General features: G+C 44.0%; 1 protein-coding gene across 2 annotated transcripts; it reads right to left on the reverse strand.

Moving 5' to 3' along the window:
* Nucleotides 1-269: 269 nt before the first annotated feature.
* Nucleotides 270-14,057, reverse strand: COPB2 (COPI coat complex subunit beta 2). 2 transcript variants are annotated; one of them, XM_030227008.2, is made up of 22 exons: nt 13,919-14,057; nt 12,608-12,745; nt 12,296-12,382; nt 11,300-11,426; nt 10,591-10,739; nt 9,334-9,480; nt 8,187-8,286; nt 7,915-8,057; nt 7,498-7,697; nt 7,099-7,209; nt 6,756-6,844; nt 6,573-6,679; nt 6,149-6,292; nt 5,375-5,505; nt 4,897-5,104; nt 4,561-4,671; nt 3,546-3,760; nt 3,177-3,269; nt 2,917-3,097; nt 2,735-2,803; nt 999-1,088; nt 270-628 (listed from the first exon to the last, which is right to left on the reverse strand). In XM_030227008.2, the coding sequence occupies exons 1-22, from the start codon at nt 13,919-13,921 to the stop codon at nt 533-535; spliced, it is 2,739 nt and encodes a 912-aa protein (XP_030082868.1). In that variant the 5' UTR covers nt 13,922-14,057; the 3' UTR covers nt 270-532. The 2 variants fall into 2 exon arrangements, with proteins under 2 accessions (XP_030082868.1, XP_009097678.1); XM_009099430.4 differs by having other exon boundaries at nt 999-1,091.
* Nucleotides 14,058-18,766: the final 4,709 nt, after the last annotated feature.

Consider the following 18,766-nt stretch of genomic DNA (forward strand, 5'->3'; position numbering starts at 1 on the left):
ATCACTGCTCTTTTGGAGCTTTTAACTACAAGTGGTGTCTGAAAGAGTAACTGAGCTGATGTTGATGGTTACCAGTGCTAGATGGCAGCACAGTGAATACATAACCTCACACCTCAGTGGTGGTGCTAAGAAAAGTCAGGTTAAAATACTATTTTTCAGTTACTGTGCTCCTGTTTCACAGACTTGGAATATACACTGTGGAAGCTGGGTTATTCTTAAGAATTTTACTATTCTTAGTAAATATTACTAGTAAATGGAGAACTGAGGAGCAGAATGTTAAAAGGATTTATTGAATCGCTTGATAAATGAAAACATTTTTTAGTATGTTCTGGAGCAGGCTTACATCTTGAATTTCAACATACTGGAAGCTGATTCTCTTTGTACAGTTGCTAGCTGTATACTTCCTTCTGTACATGGTCCACTTCTGATACAAAAATCAAAATAACTTGGAGCACGTAGGAACGCAGAGGAACTTTATTCCTCTGGGTTTTGACCAAATTATTTCCTGATTTGGTCATCTAAAAAAGGATGTTCACTCATCTAAGATCTCTTCATCCAGATTGATATCTGTGGTATCAATATCCTCCAGATCCAAGTTATCTAAGTCATCTTCCAAGTCCAGCAGTGTCTAGGGAGAGAAAAGACTGGATGAGGGGATACCACTATGGTTACATGTGATGCAGCTTGTGGGATGGATCTGCACTCTGCAAACCCCAACCAAGGCCTCATGAGGAACACAATGCTAAAGGAGGCTGGAGAGCAGTTGCCTGCTTGGTGAGGAAGCCTCTTCCACCAGTGCAGCTTTTTAGCAAGTGAGCAGCTGGGTTTGAACTCCCCTTGCCACCCCTGCCTGCTGAACTGCTCTGTTCCTGTGTGCAGGGCTCTGAACACTGCTCTGGGACTGCCAGAGTCATGGGCAGTACCTTGGTTAAATCACAGTCATTGAAATCTTTAGTGTAAAATGAATTATACTTCCACTCATAAAACTGTTTGGGTACCTTTTGATCTCTTGCTGGAAGGTTGTCAGAATTCTGCACACCTGTCTTCATCACTTCTTGTTTAGGAGAGGGAACTGGTTCTTCAGCCTTCTTCTAATGGCAAAGAAATTCCTTTAGTTTTTTTTTTCAATTTAAATTCTTTCAACAAAAGCAGGTAAACAACAGCAGACCTCTAATGCCCCTTGCCCAGTGGCTCTCTTTCAGCTTCCCTCAGTTACTCTTGAGCCAGATCTTCACTGTCAGAAAAGATTATAAAGAAAAGACTCTAGAAGAAAAGATTCACTCCACTGGAGACTATTTCCCTTCCCAGTATATTTGAAGCAGTTGATGATGGAACTGATAAAATGAGAACCTTAGAAATTATCAGTTCATTCTAAACACTGGAATGTTGTTAGTGATTTTCAACATCCTCGCAGGAGAGACTAAGTTAGTTGAGACTGACAGCAAATTTTAGTAGTTGCTGGGCTTAATGTTCCAAATCCTATAACGGTTTTCTTCTTGCTTCACTGCTGCACAAATTTTATATTAAGATAATGCATCAGTCAGTACTATTATTGAAGCAATGGTACTATTCAATTAACTGTACTTAAATATAGAATTAATCTATCTCTTACAAAATGTCCCATATTCGGCCTCAGCTGTAAGAGACAACTGGGGTTTAGGGCTTCTATGAGAACAGGAGCTGAATGCAAAGATACACTGAGGTCTTGTTTTCAGCTCCTACAGCAAGCTAGTTCTCAGTTCTTTCCATTTATTTCCATAGGTAGCCCAGACAGTGCTGTTTATCATCTTTAACAAATGTGCAGACAAGTTTGATTTTGCTTTAATAGTATTTCCTATGATGCACAAGAGGCAAAGAGTCACTACAGAGGCTTGAAAGTAACCTAAGCTCTCTGCTCTGTCAGGGATGTCCAAAACTATGTTTTGTAGTACACCTCCCATGAGGAAAAACATCCAGACAATGGAGAGCTGTAGCCTTTTTGTTTCTCCTTCAGTTTCCAGTACAGTTTTGATTTTAGATGTTTATAACCTCAAAGAGTTTGTGCCAGTATCACTGCCTTTAAGAAACCCTGCATTATGATTTTCACATACAAATGTGAAGTGTATTTGACTTGAGCAAAATTAGAAGTTGTCATCTCCTAAGGCTCTGAAAAGCTTTGAGTTTGTTTCAATCTCTGTGCTTATACCTTATAATTGTCCTATTTTCTACATAAGAATTGGACAACTGAGATGGTAAAAAAATTTGTTTGTTACTTCAGACATTGGTTAGAACCTATGGTCAAGTACCTCAGTAGGATTCCTGGCCAGTTAGTTATGGAGCAGTGTTATTCCACAACCATAGAGCACACCAACAAAGAACACAGAGCATTTGTCATTGCTGTAATAGGCAAGAGTTTCCATTTCCAGCTACTGAGCTTTTAGAAAACCAGCTGCAGTCGAGCCAGTGCTTGTAAATGCAACTGGAGTTACTTTTCTGTAGGATGAATTCAATGGAAAGACTCTAGAACTACTCAAACTACACAGGGTGACCCAAGGTAAGGAAGCACACAAATAATTTCACAGTCAGGAAGCTGTTAGTAAGTACAGATGTAGATAAAAAAGAACATGAGGCCAACTGCAGCACTTACAGTCAAGGTAACAAAAGCACCAATTTGTCCATTACTGGTGAAATATTCTCCAGGGTAGAAGTTACTGTAAGATAGCAAAGTTCTCCCTTAGATTCATCACTCACTGACCTGAGATGTCATTATTCCAGAGGGCTCAAATCCTTTTGCTTCTTCAAGTAAGTTTCTTTCTTCATTTGGCTAAAAGTAAAAAAAAAAACCCAGAAACATTTAAGTTGCACTGAGTTGCTTAGAGCTGATTTTACACAGCACCAAATGTTAGTCTTCTAGAGACAGTAAAACCTTCTACTTACAGTGACAAGGGGGTATTCCCTGGCTGGCCTCAAGTCAGCAAGACTTTGCTTAACGTACTCTTCAGCAACAAAAGCTTCCTTTAATCCAGGGAAAAGATTTTCGTATTCTGTGGGATCAGCAAGGGACTCAGCAGCCTTCTGATTGACTTTAGAGAGGTTCTCCCGCCAGAGTTTAACAACCCTGGGGATGCAAACCAGATTTGTTACAGACAGCTCATTCAGACAACACAGCTCATGCTCTGCATATGCTTAGAAATTACCTTGAAACTTGGCTTGGCAAATACGTCCGTGCAAGGAAAGCAGCTTCAGGGAGACGCCCAGTTTTGATCAGGAGTTCCAAACATGAATCAAGCCTAAAAAGATTTCAAAATGTGTTTTTAGCCAGTAAACTTAATAAAAACAAATTTTTGTATTAGACTAGCTGTTTATTCTATTCCATTAATTTAAGGTGCTTTCATTTCAGACTTTGAATCTAGCAGCCATCATAGAATGAGCTTTTCTGAGTAGGACCTATGCTCATGTTTCTCCATGAAATTTTCAGTTAGCTGAAGTTAACCACTTGAAGAACCTGAGGGTCTCCACACTTGAGACATCAGAACAGAACAATCAGAAGCTCATTTGCTACTTACTTTCCCTGCAGGAAGTAGCTCATAAATGCCACATTATTCTTGCCATCCTTTTCTGCACCTTCTGCCAACTTGTTCACCATGCTGGCGTTCCCTGAAGCTGTGGCCAGGAGCAGCAGCCCTCCGTAGTCTTGGGCATGGTGGAGACACTCCTGGGCTAAGCCAAACTGGCATTTACTGATGGCAAGCTCTGCAAGCTGCTTCCACTTCTGTTCTGACTGATTGTACAAAAAGGGGAGAGGGAAGGAAAGAAAAAAACCAAACCACTCACACTTCTGAACAGCATTTAAAGGTTTTCAGAGCACTCAGTATGAAAATACAAGTTGACTTGTGAAGGTGCTGTATCCCATGACTACACTTGTCTTCCTGCTGAGGCACTACGATTACTGCAGCTTCTCAGCATGACACAGTGAGTGCTAAGAGATCCCTACCTAGCTGTAAGGCTACATAAAATAAACAGCTTCTCAGTAAACATGGAGGAGGGAAGGAGGAACACTGGAAATTTAACTGTAACAATCTCTTAAAGCTCCCAAGTTAACCCTCAGAACGCTGAAAGGCATTTGTGTCTGTAACTAAGTTAACATTCCTTCTAAATAACCGGATTATTTTACAGCAGGAACAAGGAGATCAACTCTCTGCATAATAATGATGGGACAAATCAGTTTTTTTAGTGAGCAGTCTAAGTCTGCCAAGGCTGGAAGAAAGGTCTGAAGGCTTCAGCCCTGTATTTCCTCCTCACTGTTAAGCACTGGAGATTGAGGCTTGGTTCTGGGCTCAAGTTCTGTATTCTCCAGGTGTTCCTGTAGCTTTCTGAGCAGACACCATTCTTTGTCCATATCCCACAGCTTAGATTCCTTTGAATTATGGGCAGAACTCCACCAAAGGAGTTGCAGACATTTCAGCTGTGTTTAGGGAGTTGTATTGCATTCCCACATACCACTGCCTTTTCTTATAGGGCCTCTCAGACTCCTGCTAATACTCAGAATCCAGGATCAATCATCCAAATTTACATCATTACCTCTGCTTCCACTGCAAGCTGATAGGCTATTTTTAATTCTCCAAGTTGAAGAGCAAGTTCAAAACGATGCTCTGGATCTGTAGATACTGCAAGAGCTTGTTGTTTAAAGCCCTAAAATAAAAATCTGACAGTGAAGCTGGGACCTGCCAGGTCAAACACAATCCTAAATACTTTAACAAAAGCACTCTGAACAGAAGGTTACAGTGTTCTCAAACAGGATATTTAACAAGAGTTAATGCTCACAGATAGTATCACTGTGTTTTGCTTAGCAAACTCAATTAAGAATGTGAATAAACTGATTTATTTAGTTGCATAACTAAGAAGTAGTTTTCTTGCCTGTTTTTCAAGAAAATGTGCAACTCTGGTTCTCTGTTCTTTTGGGATTGTGGGAAGAACTTTGTCAGCCATGCCGAAATCCCTCCTCATCACAGCAGTTTGATATTCGAGCACTGAGACCAGCAGAGAGTAACTAACAATGTTTAGCTCTTTATCACCCAAATACAGCCTGTTGTCCTTGGGGATATAGCCCAGGAGATACATTGTTCTGAAACAAAACAAAGAGCACTCAACTTCAACAGATCCACACAAACAATGGTCAAAAACCATTCCAGTAGCTCTTATGGCAGCAAGAATGCTCCCATCAAGCACTCTGATTTTCCTGGATGTACTCTTTCACACAGCACTGGTCATCCCCCAGAACTGCACTGCTGCCTCACAACACCCCACTTGTTCCCACCCCTGGTGCTAAAGCAGGCACAGCAGCAGCTGCCAGGGTGCACCTGGAGCCCCCTTCACTGAGAGAGCAGCAACTCACCTGTCCAGGTGGGCAATGGTGACAATCTCGCCTCCAACGTAGTAGTTGAGTCTGTTCACAGAACTGGTGTAAATAAAGCAGTCGCCGACCCACAGACCCGTTTTCACAATCTCCTGGATCTCACCAAGAACCTGCAAAGCAAATTTTGGGTAATTAGATACATAAAAAGGTACTTCTAGGTAGCAGAAAGACTCTGAAATTTAAAATATAATTCCATGTTCTATACTTTAATTGTTGGGCAAGCTGCAAATATAAATTTAGATGTAGAAGTACATAAATGATAATTTCATTCTACATACATGCTACCCTAATTCTTAACTAAGCTAATTATAAATCTAGGAAACAAGCACCAAACGAAGCATTAAGCAAAACAATCAAAGGTAACTTTCCTTCTGAAATTTTGATTCACCGCATGAGGTTTTTTCACTTCTCAAACTTGAATAACATTTCAAAACTTGAAAATTGTAGAAAAAAAATAGGAATTACCCAAAAGTGTGTTTTAAAAAATATCTCTGACAATAACTCTCTGACAATAGTGAACAGATGAAGAGAAATGCTGGCATCAAGGTCTGTTATGCTTCGATTCAGACAGGGATACACTCCTTGTGAATCCCAAAAAAATGATTAAGTGTTCCTCAAGCAGGTGCACAATGTGTGATACTAAAAATGGTTTGGAAACTAAAATTTAAATTGGACTGCATTAAGGACTAAGTTTGTTGCAGTCTGTTGCTTCTACCACCTCTAATCTCATTCCACTTTTTAAATAGAAGGTACCTCAAAGGCATCTTCAATTCCATCTTCAGTGACACCTTCATGTGTTTCTTGGGCTGCTGCCACTTTTTCTGACAGGTACTTGAGAATGAAGAATGACTCTTCTGTAGCAATGCACACGAGCTCACCCGAGTCAGACCAGAAAATCTGTGACAGCAGAATCAACAGTGGCAGTGTTACACACCCCAGGCTAAGAAGGCTGATGTGGGAATAAAGGGTTAAACACCCCAACTCTAGAAGCTTTAGGACTGAGAAGTCAACGCATACAGGAATTTTTCTGCTCTTGCTGCTACATGACTGAGATAAACTTAAATTATTACTTTACTATTGACAGCTTTGCTTCATGCAAGAAAACTAGTTGAGTAAAAAAAAATATAAATCACTACGTCAGACAGGTAAATATCTTCAGTCTCATGTAGAAACTCACATGTTTGGGCTGGATTTCAATCCTGCGAATCAGCTCTGTGTTCTCCCAGTCATAGAATGCCAGGCCATTAACAGATCTGACTCCCAACAGAAAGCCACCATAGATGCCTACAAGAAAACAAAGGTGGAAGAAATCCACATTGTACAAAAACCATACCAGCATATCTATTTTTAAAGTATTTACCTTCTGCTCCAAAATCAGGCTTGAACGACTTCTTCTCTTTGAAATTTTTAAATATCTTTACAACACTGTTGCTCTCCCTGATTGCATACCTAAATAAGAGATAAAATTGTAAATAAACAAAACAATTATTTTGTTTCCAAAGTAGTAAATTACTAAACTATAAGCTCATACAAAACAACTGCATTTGAGTTATCTTCTAAAATCAGCAGAGTGCTAAAAATCCAAACTTTTCAAGCAGGACAACTACTCAAAGTTCATTTTACATGCATGTTTCATGGCCTGAAAACTAAACTAAAGTAGCAGCTGCAAATGTAATACAAAGGAAAGAACTTGCAAGACTTACTCTGAAGAGTCATGTGCCCACACAAACTCCTGTGCAGAACCAAAACTCTTGTTCCTCAGAGCCATGGCTGTGTAGATGATGTATTCACCATCACCACACACCACCACAAACCTGGGGCAGGAGAGAGAGGCACTTGTCAGATATCTGTGTCCAGGTCAACAGGCAGCAGCAAGAAGGCAGATTATCTGTAAAGGTAAAGGCTCCTATGCCCAAGGTAATCACTGAAACACAGAGCATGAGCTTTATATATGGCTAAAATGTCATGGAACTCCATTTCCCTCCTGAGTCATGCTCCTTCTGGTCTCCACTGAGCATCTCTTGGACTTGGATCCCTTTTATTTGAGCCTGTTAACAAAAAAACCCAACCAATTCAAGAGGAGCGATGAAGGAATGTGTTACCGTCCATTAGGGTTGTGCTGGATTGTCTGAGGATAGATTTCACAGCTGCCCATATCCTTCACAGCCAGTGGCAACCTCTCTCCATCTTTGATTTCAGCATCTCCCATTGCTTTCAAGTTAGCCTGTTGGACTTCAGAATGTTTAGCCCAAATAATTTTTCCATTTGCATCCATGGACATGGCAGGTTCTTCACGACCGAGCTAGAAAGTAAGAAAGAGGTGAGGCTATGGAAAACACACATTGTTGATTTTCTTTTCAGTTGAAAATATCAAGTGAAATAGCCAATCTCTATCAAAAAATGCCAATTAAAATGCCAAAATGCCAGTATTTTACATATTATCCCAGAATCAGAATCCAGCTGTTGTGCACACAGGACAGGATGAATCACAGTTTCTCACTCCAAACCATTAACTGTACCTTAACAATGATGCTGCCCTCATCATAGCCCAGAGCCACGTTGTTGGAGCCCCTGAGGCTGGCCACACACCACACCCTCTCCATGCCGTAGTTCAGGGTGCTCTCCAGGCGGTAAGTGCTGGAGTGCCAGATCCGCACCGTGCCTGGGGAAAAACACAGCCATAGATCCTTTCATCTTGCTGTGAGGGCAGCAGGGGCGCAGCCGCAGCACTACAACAGCTCTCCCCTCAGTGCTTTTCCTGTCCTTTCTAGACCAGAAAATCCAAAGTTACCATCTTCAGAGCCGGTGATGATGATGGGTAGCTCTGGATGGAAGCTGACACAAGACACGTTCTGAGCGTGGCCTTCCAGGGTCTGGACACAAGTTTTATTCTGAAAGAAAAACACAATGCCACATTTTAACCCTTATTTCTTAAAAAAAATCTCCCCCAAATCCAAAATAGATCTGAAAATTCTCTAGATTTCTTATATTTGCAAGGTGTTCAAACAACAGCACTAAGCTATTAAAAACTGATTGTATTGAGCTGTACCTCCTGCCCAGAAGAAAGTTTCTGGGCAGGAGGTACAGAACTGTTTTCCTCTATTTTCAGATGTGTTTATTGCTAGAAAATATGCTTTCTCAGAGCTGCACAGCACAACACATTAAAGCATGATAGAAAGCTGAGTTCACTGTGAAAAAAAATCATAACCAAACATTGCATTACAGATGAAAACAGATCTAATTTAGGTCTTTGGTAAGAATGTTCATTCACACAGTTTTGAAAGACAGGCTACTCTGCTTGAAGTAACTAAGACTGGAGCACGCACAGTGTCTCCAGCTGCACATGGTAGCAAAATCTCAAGCACTGTTGTGTAATATTCATGACTGCATTGAATGCTTAAATTGACAGTGCCAGCTTCACCTTCTGGGCTTGGATTTACTCCAGGGCAGTAAGTTTTAGTGACTAGAAAGTACCACCTAACAACTTCTGTCTTGCCCTTCTGGCCATTCAGACACCTGCAGACAGGAAGAACTCTGGAGCTCTAGGCTCCAGCAACAGAAGTGAATCCCTGGATTAGATCTCTTTCCTGAGGAGCATTCAAGCAGGGCACCTCATCACTCCTGCCCTGTTTGGGGATACAAGCACTGCATGGGTGTCCATGCAGCAGCAACACATGGGACTGTGCCAGTGTGCACAGGATGAAACAGGAGGGGGGGAAGCTATAAAGATTGAAGAAAAAAAAGAGAGGTGGAAGGATGGAAAGAGTTGATACATGAGCAATATTTACACTTGAACACAGAAGAGGAACAGCTTACTTCACAAACATGAGGCCTAAAAGGCAGAGAATTAATTTGTCACAGGAAAAAAATCTAACAACAGAAAATTTATACCAAATGTGGCAGCCTGCACAAAGGCTTCTGAAGAGCTGAGCACACACCTGGTAGTCCCAGATCTTCACCAGGCGGTCATCTGCCCCAGAAATGAGGTATGGCTTGTCCCCACCACTGTAATAGTCAATGCAGTTCACTCCTTTCTCGTGGCCTTCCAAGGTGAAGTTGGGAGAGGATGATCCAAGCTGCCACACCTGACCAATAAAACACAAACACCTGTACCCAGCAACCTGCTGTGTCCAGGTCACCCTTGGCACACACAACAGGTATCCAGAAGTACTTCACAAGTCCAAAGAGAAATAACACAAAATTCCAATTCACTGTTGTTTTCCTTAGATGAAAAACCTCAACAACTGCTCAGCAAACTACCAGTCCTTCCCCCAGTAAACACAAATAACATGCTGAATTGCCCATGCTCTCTGCTCATACCTCTAAACACTGAAATTGGTTGCTTTAAACTTTTTTTAAGGACATGATACCATATAAAGCACTGTTTTTAAAAATACTACATGTTTATAAAATTAACTAGTAACTGATTGTTATACATAAGTTTCCTCCAGCTGTGTCCTGAATTTTAATTTTTCCAGCTACACTAAAGAATATCAAATCTCATGTTGAATGAGGATACAAAATGAATCAAGTCAAGTGTAGATATACTAGTGTTTTCTCATGTTTATCACATCAAATCAACATTTACATGCACCTGATCTCAACATCTGTGGCCACATGAAATCAGTGCTGGCTTTTTACAGCCAATATACTGATGATGTACAGAAAATGTGAGAAGGTGTCCCTGCTCAGTGGCTGAAAATCTTTAGTCACAGATATTTAGTAACAGCTGCACAGCAAATGAGACCATGAGAATGCTGAAGGCATCACTGGAAACAATTCCATGCACAAACAGCCAAGGACATGCAGGTAATGGGAGAGACACCTTCACCAGGGTTTTTTTTTTTAGTGCACAGGTAAAGTCTTTACCTGCTATATGGCTTTAATGCTCCCAAATCACTCACTGAGAGTAAAACCATAACTCCTCTCCCATATTTCTGTGCAGTCCAAATGGCGATACAGCACTTAAAAAAGTTTAAAGAACTACTTTCCAATTGTTAGAGACAATAGGTCATCTGGAAAATTTACTGAATTACTTAGCAGGTGCCTGGACCAATGTCCAGGTCTTTGTTCAGTCAAAATTCTATTATTGCACCTGCTTTTAAGAGTACTGACCCATTATCCATACAGGATTATTGGTTTGTGTACACTGATAATCACTTAATGACTAAAACACCCAAATACAGCTTCTTTACCTTAATTGTCCTATCCAAAGAGGCACTGGCAAACTGGTTATTGTCTTTTGGGTTTATGACAATCTGCATGACATAATGGGTGTGTCCTTCAAACACCTGAGAACAAGACCATTTCTTATCCCAGTCCCAGAGTTTGATCAGCATGTCATCTGGAAAAAAACAGAAACAACAAACAAGCAAGCGTCAGTGGGTGATAACAACCTCCTTAAAGTGCATAATCCTCCAGAACTTTATGGCACAGGCTGGCAAGGGGGCACTGCTAATAATCTACTTGCATCTCTAGGATTACCAGTCCTTCAGAAGGACCAAAGGGGCATGAAAGCTGTCTGTTGCTTTCAAGTCAGATTCCCAGCTAAAAACTTACCCCAAACCATGATGAAATTTTTTTAAAAACATAACCTTAGCTGTTACTTGAGAGTTTGCCACACTAATTGGCACATACACAAATGTTTCCTCTGGCAGATATTAAGAGAGAAAGCTCTTTTCTCTGACCAGAACACAAGCCATTATATTTTAAATTTAAAGTGCAAATGATATTCCATTAAAAAACATGAACGCATCTACCAAGAAACAACAAAATGACAACTGTCACGTTGGCTTCTTGCTCAAAGACTTCTGAGTCTTCCCAAGAAGACCTGCAAGCCCTCACCCCACAGAACACAGGAGCCTGAGAACAGCTGGACATGAAAAGATCCCAAAGGACTCTCACCACTGCTTGTGAGGATGAACGGCTGCGTGGGGTGCACTGCAATGCAGCGGATGTAGTCGGAATGGGCCTCAAACATGTGAACTCTTTCCAGGGTGTTGTAATTAAAAACTCTGATCTGCATGTCATCCTGGGAAAGGGAGAAAAAGCCATGTGAAAAGAAGTCTCTTGTGCAGTGCCCCTTCTATGCAATGCAGGGGAGCTAGGAAAAAACATTCCACCATTGAAGACAAATGTTTAAGGAATTTTGCTTGCTAATTATACAAATTACACTTGGATTCAGAAAGCTATAAATTACTGCTCTTTCAAGTCATTTATGAAGTGGAAAAACCTTCAAACAAATTTTCATTTTTACAAGTAACCAAGTCATGGCAGCATATATAATGAAATGAAAACACATTTTTATTCTGGGTACAGGGCAGAAGACGAGGAAATGAAAGTTGAGAAAAAAACCATTTAGGCATTACCTTAATTTAGCCAAAAAAAAATTCACTCCATAAGGCAAAATGCATTACCAAGATCAGAATACAACTATTCCTCTCAAGGTACATTCACTAAATAAAAGCAGGCATTTTTTTCTGGTGGTGAGCAAAATTAAAAAGCTATTTTTAATATAACCAAGAAAAAAAGTAGAAAGCAATTTCAAATTCATCTTACCTAGGATTGTCAATAGTTTCATCTTAGTTAAAGAAGAACCTATGATCTGAGTCTGAACTCTGTGCTGAGTATGTTCCAGCTGGCAGTAAAAGCTGAAACTCCATCTACGTGGCATTACCTGCAGAGTCAGTCACCTTAGTAGGTTGCTCTTTTTTGAAATGAAAATTTAAGCTTCTAAGCTTCCACAAAGGAGAAAACTTCTGGGAAACTGTAGTGAAGTATTCCCTTCTCCTCCACAAATTCAGATCAGATTAGATTATTACATGATGCAGAAAGTAATGGCATGAAAACTGATCAGAGAAAGTGCAGCTGAACAGGAAATCACAAGAGGAAACAGCTTACAGCTCCAGTAACAACCCAGTTCTTCCTCGCCACGAATTTGGCAGCTCTCACAGGCAGGTCACACACTTCAAAATTCTTCACCAGAGTCTGAAAATAAAACCAGTTAAGTTTATAGCACTGGAAAAAATAACAACTTTAAAATGAGCTCTTTCTATTTTCTTAACAGTGTCACTTCCTTGTCTAGTGATACAGTGACTCTTGCACTCAGCCAGAGGAGAGCAGTCAGTTAGCAGCAGTGACTGAAGATTCTGTACAAATTCCATTTCCAGCACCAGATGCACAGTTATGCACATTTCCCAGGAAGGCACTCACCTGTGTCTCGTGGTTCCAAACACAGACACTGCCATTGTAGAGGCTGGCCAGCATCCATGGCTCCGTGGGATGCAGGTCCACGCTCTTGACGCGGTCGGAGCGCGCCGTCAGCTTCCGCTTGATGTCCAGGCGCAGAGGCTGGGGGAACAATGGGGAGCACCCGGTGACTGAACAGCAAACTGGCTCAGGAAAGGGAAAGCTGCAGTTCACTCTTAGAATAAAAGGATCCAATCCTGCTCTCCGTGCAGACAGGTTACTACTCTTTGCTATCTATCTGTGAGTCTGTTTTTGTAGGAAGACATCACATCCTCACCAATGGCAGTGGTGATCAGTGGATCTGCTTAATTTAATTCTGTGAAATTCAGATTTTCTTTCCAAAGTATCTCCAGCCAAGTCAAAAAATAAAAAGATGCACTGCACATCCTCCTGGTGTCCCTGAACTATGAAAGCAAAGTGAAGAGAATTTGTGCCTAATACAAATGTTGGAAAATAAATCTTCCTGCTACTTCACCTGACAAACCAGGAAGAAAAGTCAGTTACTACAACAGAGCACAACATTTGTCCATTATAAATTTACTTCCATTCACAATTCCAAAATTATGTTTCAGAATGGAACACTGTCTTGTAAAAACTGAGAGCAGGGAAAAGTTTGTCTTTCCCTTACAAAGAAGGCTCTGACCTTCCACTTTCATCACTGGCAATGTAAAGCCAGAGTATTTAAAAGGCATGAAGTCTAGCATGAAGTGATTTTCTAATATATTCGAGGCATTGTGATTCTTTAGACACTCACTGGCGATCATTTAACGCTGCTTTTATCTCAGAGAACTCAGTGGATAATGGCTGACCAAAGAACACTGCAGGCATTAATAAAACCCGCAGTTACGTATGTTAGACACTGCAAGGAAAAAAACCCCACCTGATTATCAGGTACTATGACAGGTGCTGAACCACGGCTATGACATGGGATGTGGACATGAGTTTGGGTTCTCTTCTCCTGCTACAAACACCAGGAAGGCAAGCACAGCTACACTTGGCTCCGCGCTCATCCCGGGAACCGACGGGACCTGCAGCTCCCGAGGGTCGGGAAGGGCCGCTCCGAGGGCTGAGTGCGACACGCACCCCGAGCCCCGGGACAGCCGCTCGCTGGGGCTGAGAACACCACGGGCAGCACCGCGCTGCGGCCCCGGCCCCGGCCCCTCATGCGCCCGGTCCGCCGATCGCGGGGCTGCGCTGCGTCGCCCGGGCCGGCTGGGATGGTCACCCTCCCGCAGCGGAGGCAAGACGCCTCCCGGGACCCTGCCTGTCGCTCACCATGGCCCCGCTGTGCCGAGGTGCCGCCCGGTGTCCCCAGTGCCGCCCGGTGTCCCCGGCCCCGCTCCGGCGCCGCCGCCGCCCGGTCTCTCTCCGATCTCCGACGTGGAGCTTCCGGGCCCGCCGCTCTCGCGACAGCACCGCCTGGGCGCCTCCAGTCTCGCGAGAGCGAGGCTCTCCTGTGGGATGCCGGGACGTGTAGTCGGCGGCGCGGAGCCGGGTGGGAGTTGTAGTCGGCACGCGCTGCCTCCGGCGTGGGGCGGCTCGGGGCCGGGGAGGCACCGGGTGGGCCTGGACCCACCGGGACCGTGGAACCCAGCCCCGGGCCCTGGTACTGCATCCCGAGCGGCACCCCGTGAGTCTGAGAGCGCTTACCAAACACCTGAACCCTGTCAGGCTCGGTGCTGTGCCCGAGCCTGTTCAATGCCCAACCTCCGTGGGAACAGCCTCAGTGTCTTCTGACCCGGCTCTCTGCCGTTCCCTCAGGTCCTGTCCCTGTCACTAGAGCAGAGGTCGCTACCGGCCCCTCCCTTCCCCTCACGAGGATGCTGGAGATTGCTGTGAGCTCTTCCCGAGTCTCCTGCGGGCTGAACAGACCAAGTGTCCCAAACCACTCACACGGCATCTCCGCCTTGACGTGCTCGTGGCCTCCTTTAGGCACTCCCGAACAGCTGAATGTCTTTTTCTTTACTATGATGCCCCAAACTCTGTCTCCTCAGTGTCTCCTGCAGAGCCCCCGCTATGACCCTGACCCCTCAGTGAGGAGGTGTGTGATCTCCAGCAGTGCCCGGCTGAGCCCGGTGCTGTCCCCTCAGTGCAGTGTGCCTGTGCCCGGTGCTGTCCCCTCAGCGTGGTCTGGCTGTGCCGGTGCTGTCCTCCCAGTGCGGTCTAGCTGTGCCGGTGCTGTCCCCTCAGCGCAGTGTGGCTGTGCCCGGTGCTGACCCCTCAGAGCAGTGTGGCTGTGCCCGGTGCTGTCCCCTCACTGTGGTCTGGCTGTGCCCGGTGCTGTCCTCTCAGTGCGGTCTGGCTGTGCCCGGTGCTGTCCCCTCAGAGCGGTGTGGCTGTGCCCGGTGCTGTCCCCTCAGTGCAGTGTGCCTGTGCCCGGTGCTGTCCCCTCAGTGTGGTCTGGCTGTGCCGGTGCTGTCCCCTCAGAGCAGTGTGCCTGTGCCCGGTGCTGTCCTCTCAGAGCAGTGTGGCTGTGCCCGGTGCTGTCCTCTCAGCGCGGTCTGGCTGTGCCCGGTGCTGTCCCCTCAGAGCAGTGTGGCTGTGCCCGGTGCTGTCCCCTCAGTGCAGTTTGGCTGTGCCCGGTGCTGTCCCTCAGGCAGTGTGCCTGTGCCGGTGCTGTCCTCTCAGCGCGGTCTGGCTGTGCCCGGTGCTGTCCCCTCAGAGTGGTCTGGCTGTGCCCGGTGCTGTCCCCTCAGCGCAGTGTGGCTGTGCCCGGTGCTGTCCCCTCAGTGCAGTCTGGCTGTGCCCGGTGCTGTCCCCTCAGTGCAGTGTGGCTGTGCCCGGTGCTGTCCCCTCAGCGCGGTCTGGCTGTGCCCGGTGCTGTTCCCTCAGCGTGGTCTGGCTGTGCCCGGTGTTCCCTCAGAGCGGTCTCGGTGCGCACCATGGTGGCACTGCTGGTGACAGCGCTCCGGGGTCATCTGCCAGCGAGCCCGGCGTGCCCATCGCCCTCAGGGCAAGCACTGAGCCTGGTCAGTGCTGCACACCCCTAGACAGGCAATTGGACACTTTTCTCAATCATTTTGCCAGCTAAAATTGCTGCAACTCCAAACAGCATCTCACAGAAACATGGGAAATGTGAGCGTTTGGGAAGCACCAGAGCACGAGGAACCACTCCTGAGGGAATTTCTCCTACCCCTACTCCCAGACTGAAGTTCCGTCTCTAAAAATTGCATCCCCCGCATTTTGTTGTATAAAGGAGAGGAATAACACAGAGGATCTTTATATTCATTGAGATCCTGTTAAAGAAAATTCTCCTTTCAATACAAGTGTTCAGCTGGGGATTAGGAGCCCTGTGTCCTCTATCCCACAACACTGCAAGAAGGATTACACCGGCCTGGAGTGTTTAGTCTGAAGGACATAAACAAACAAAAGCCAGAGAGACAGAATAGTTACTGCAATTTTTGTCATTTTCACTCCAAGGGAGAAAAGACAGATATTAATTAAATCTTAAAAAAACCTCACAAGTCTGATGAAAAGTGAGAAGAGAAATGCCTGAAGCAAGAAAAAGGGCTGAATATTGTCAACTGCTATGGATGAGTTCAGACTTTCAGCTTCCTTTAAGTCTTGCTTTCCACTTTGAATTCATTATAGTGATGATTCTACAATATAATGAATAATACTGAAAATGTTTGAGTACAGAATCTGAGGATGCAGAATATGGATAACCCTGCCTAAAAGGAACAATTTGAGTAAAATATATGAATTTTGAGTGTACTTCAGGATTTTTAGATGGCTGAGGTGGCACACTGAAAGAAGTGATGTAGAGGAAAGTGACCATAATAGAGTATGTAGGTGGTGGGGAATATACAGCACACACTGTGTGTTTTTCCTTCTCAATGAAGTCCTGTCCAGAGAGAGAGGAGACTATTATAGGGCAATTAGAGATGGTCAGCAAGGTAAGGGAAAGATGAAGGACTAGAGCTTGTTAGTCAAGAAAATAACAGCAGAGAAAGGAAGAAATTATTTTGCTGTTAGCTTCTCCAGGGAAGTTGTAGTAATAGAAAAGCTAAGGGAGAGAGAAAAAGCACAGGGTGTAAGCCAAGACTGACCTTACAGGAGGAAAGAAGAAATGAAAAAAAGCAATTAAATTTGAAATAAGAAATATCCCTCACAAGCTGTAAGACGCAAGTTTACCAGCTGGGTGTGAGTTCTGAGTCCAAACCATGATCCATTGTGGAAATTAAATGGGTATACAGAGGGAATATTCTGTGTATTGGTTTGCCTTTCCTGTGGTTTCCCCTGTATCCTGTACTCACCACTGTTTCACCAGGGGCTGCATACAAAACAGCTGGAACTCTGGCGTGTCCCTGAGAAGTCTTTCAGTACAGGGATTACATGAGAACACAATCTCTGCTTCAGGTTTTTTGTGTAACTCAACAGCTATTCCTATGCTTGTTTACTGAAAGGTAAAAACCGGTAAAAAACCCCAAGGCAGTGTTTTATTGCAGAGCAGTGAGAGAGGTAACTCTGTTCCTTGTGGGCATTGCCCTGAAATTCCTCAGTGCCCCTTTCTCACCTCTGCCTGCCTGGCTCTGCAGTAGCACCTGCTGCAGCTTACCTGGAGCAGCACACCTGGGCTGGGCATTTGGCTCTTTCCTCCCAGGCCTGGAAGAAATCTGACATTTTCTTTACTCTGGAAGAAGAGCACAAACCTGAGTTTGCCTGTCTCCTGTAGCTATCAGATATCACCCAGACCACAGACAGGGAAAGGGGAGAGGAGAGGATGATGCAGGGAAATTATGAGATGGCTGCAGATGAGAAGAGTGCAACCACAGGCCTGGCTTCCTTCAAAAACTAGAATAAAGCTGTACAGGACATTTTCAGTGCAGTGGAATGGGCCATTCCACAACTGCCTTTTTGTTAGGAACACATCCTGTGAGTGTGGATATAGGTGTGTCTGCAAGTGTATAACAGAGGAACTGCTAATAGGGTGTTGCAGACACATTTCTTGAAAGTTCTCAGTGCAAAGCATTAAAAAGCATTTTTTTATTAGCCAAATAATTGTCTCTCAGGAAAGCCAATCCACTCAGCCTTACTTTTCTGAGATTTCAGCTTAATTATTTTCGCTATAAAATTATTAGCAGGTTTTGAATTTATTTGGCAATAAAAAGGTTTTTTGGAAGTAGTTATAGCATTTTAAGGTTTAGAAAAAAAAAGGTACAGTATAATTATTTCAGAGAAAAAGATGAAAACAGTTTGGGATGCTAATCACAAGCACTGATTGTTTATTTTTAGTGTACCAAATGAATTCTAACTGCTGTTTTAATAATAAAATACCAATCCACTTTCTTTTTCTCTCAAGTAAAGTCTAGAGGTCTGGAAACAAGAGTCATATCTATGTGGCACATCACATATGTGTGAAAATTCCTATTCAGCTCTGGAGTGCTGTCAGGTGGAGCCATACCTAAAAATAAACAATAAGTGTAATTTATTATTAATATAATAATAGATGTAATAAATAGAATGTGATGCATATGTATTAGATGTAATATTTATATGCAATAAATATGTGTGCTGCTGCTTGATGCAGTAGGCAGCTCAGTCCTGGGGTCCAGGGTTTCTTTGCCCTGACTGATGTACCCAGGACACAAATTCTTTCTCCAGGCACTGCTGGCTCTCCTCACAGGGTTCTGTGGCACCTCCCGGGATCTCTGCATTTCACCTTGGGCTCAGCTGCCCAGGGCCTCGGGGCTTGGCTGACTGAGCTGCTGTTGGTGATTACCAATTCCCTAAGTGAGCTACCCTGTAACCAGAAGTGCTCTACTGTTCTCATAAGGTCCTTGCTTTTAGGAGAAACAGAGGCACTCACCTCTTCAGGTCAGCTCTACAGGATTGTGAAGTGTTTATTTCATGTGGAATTAATGTGCTGTGCTGCTGATTGCCAGGAGTTAATACTTGCAGTGCAGTGAACTGAAGCAAACTCGTTGCAGCCTTAACTTGGCAGCCAGCGAAGATTGATGGAACGTGGTGGGTTTAAAGGAAAGGTGTTATTAACGTGTAGGAGGCAGAGCTGTGAGACAAACCCTGCTGTAAATCTGAATTAAAGCCTCCCTTGTTAGGACAGCATTTCACTCTGTGGTGACTCAGGGACAGCCAGTGGTGTGGAATGCACTTTGTCTCCTT

This window comes from Serinus canaria, chromosome 9 (genome assembly GCF_022539315.1).
Source record: "Serinus canaria isolate serCan28SL12 chromosome 9, serCan2020, whole genome shotgun sequence".
Classification (NCBI taxonomy): Eukaryota; Metazoa; Chordata; class Aves; order Passeriformes; family Fringillidae; genus Serinus; species Serinus canaria.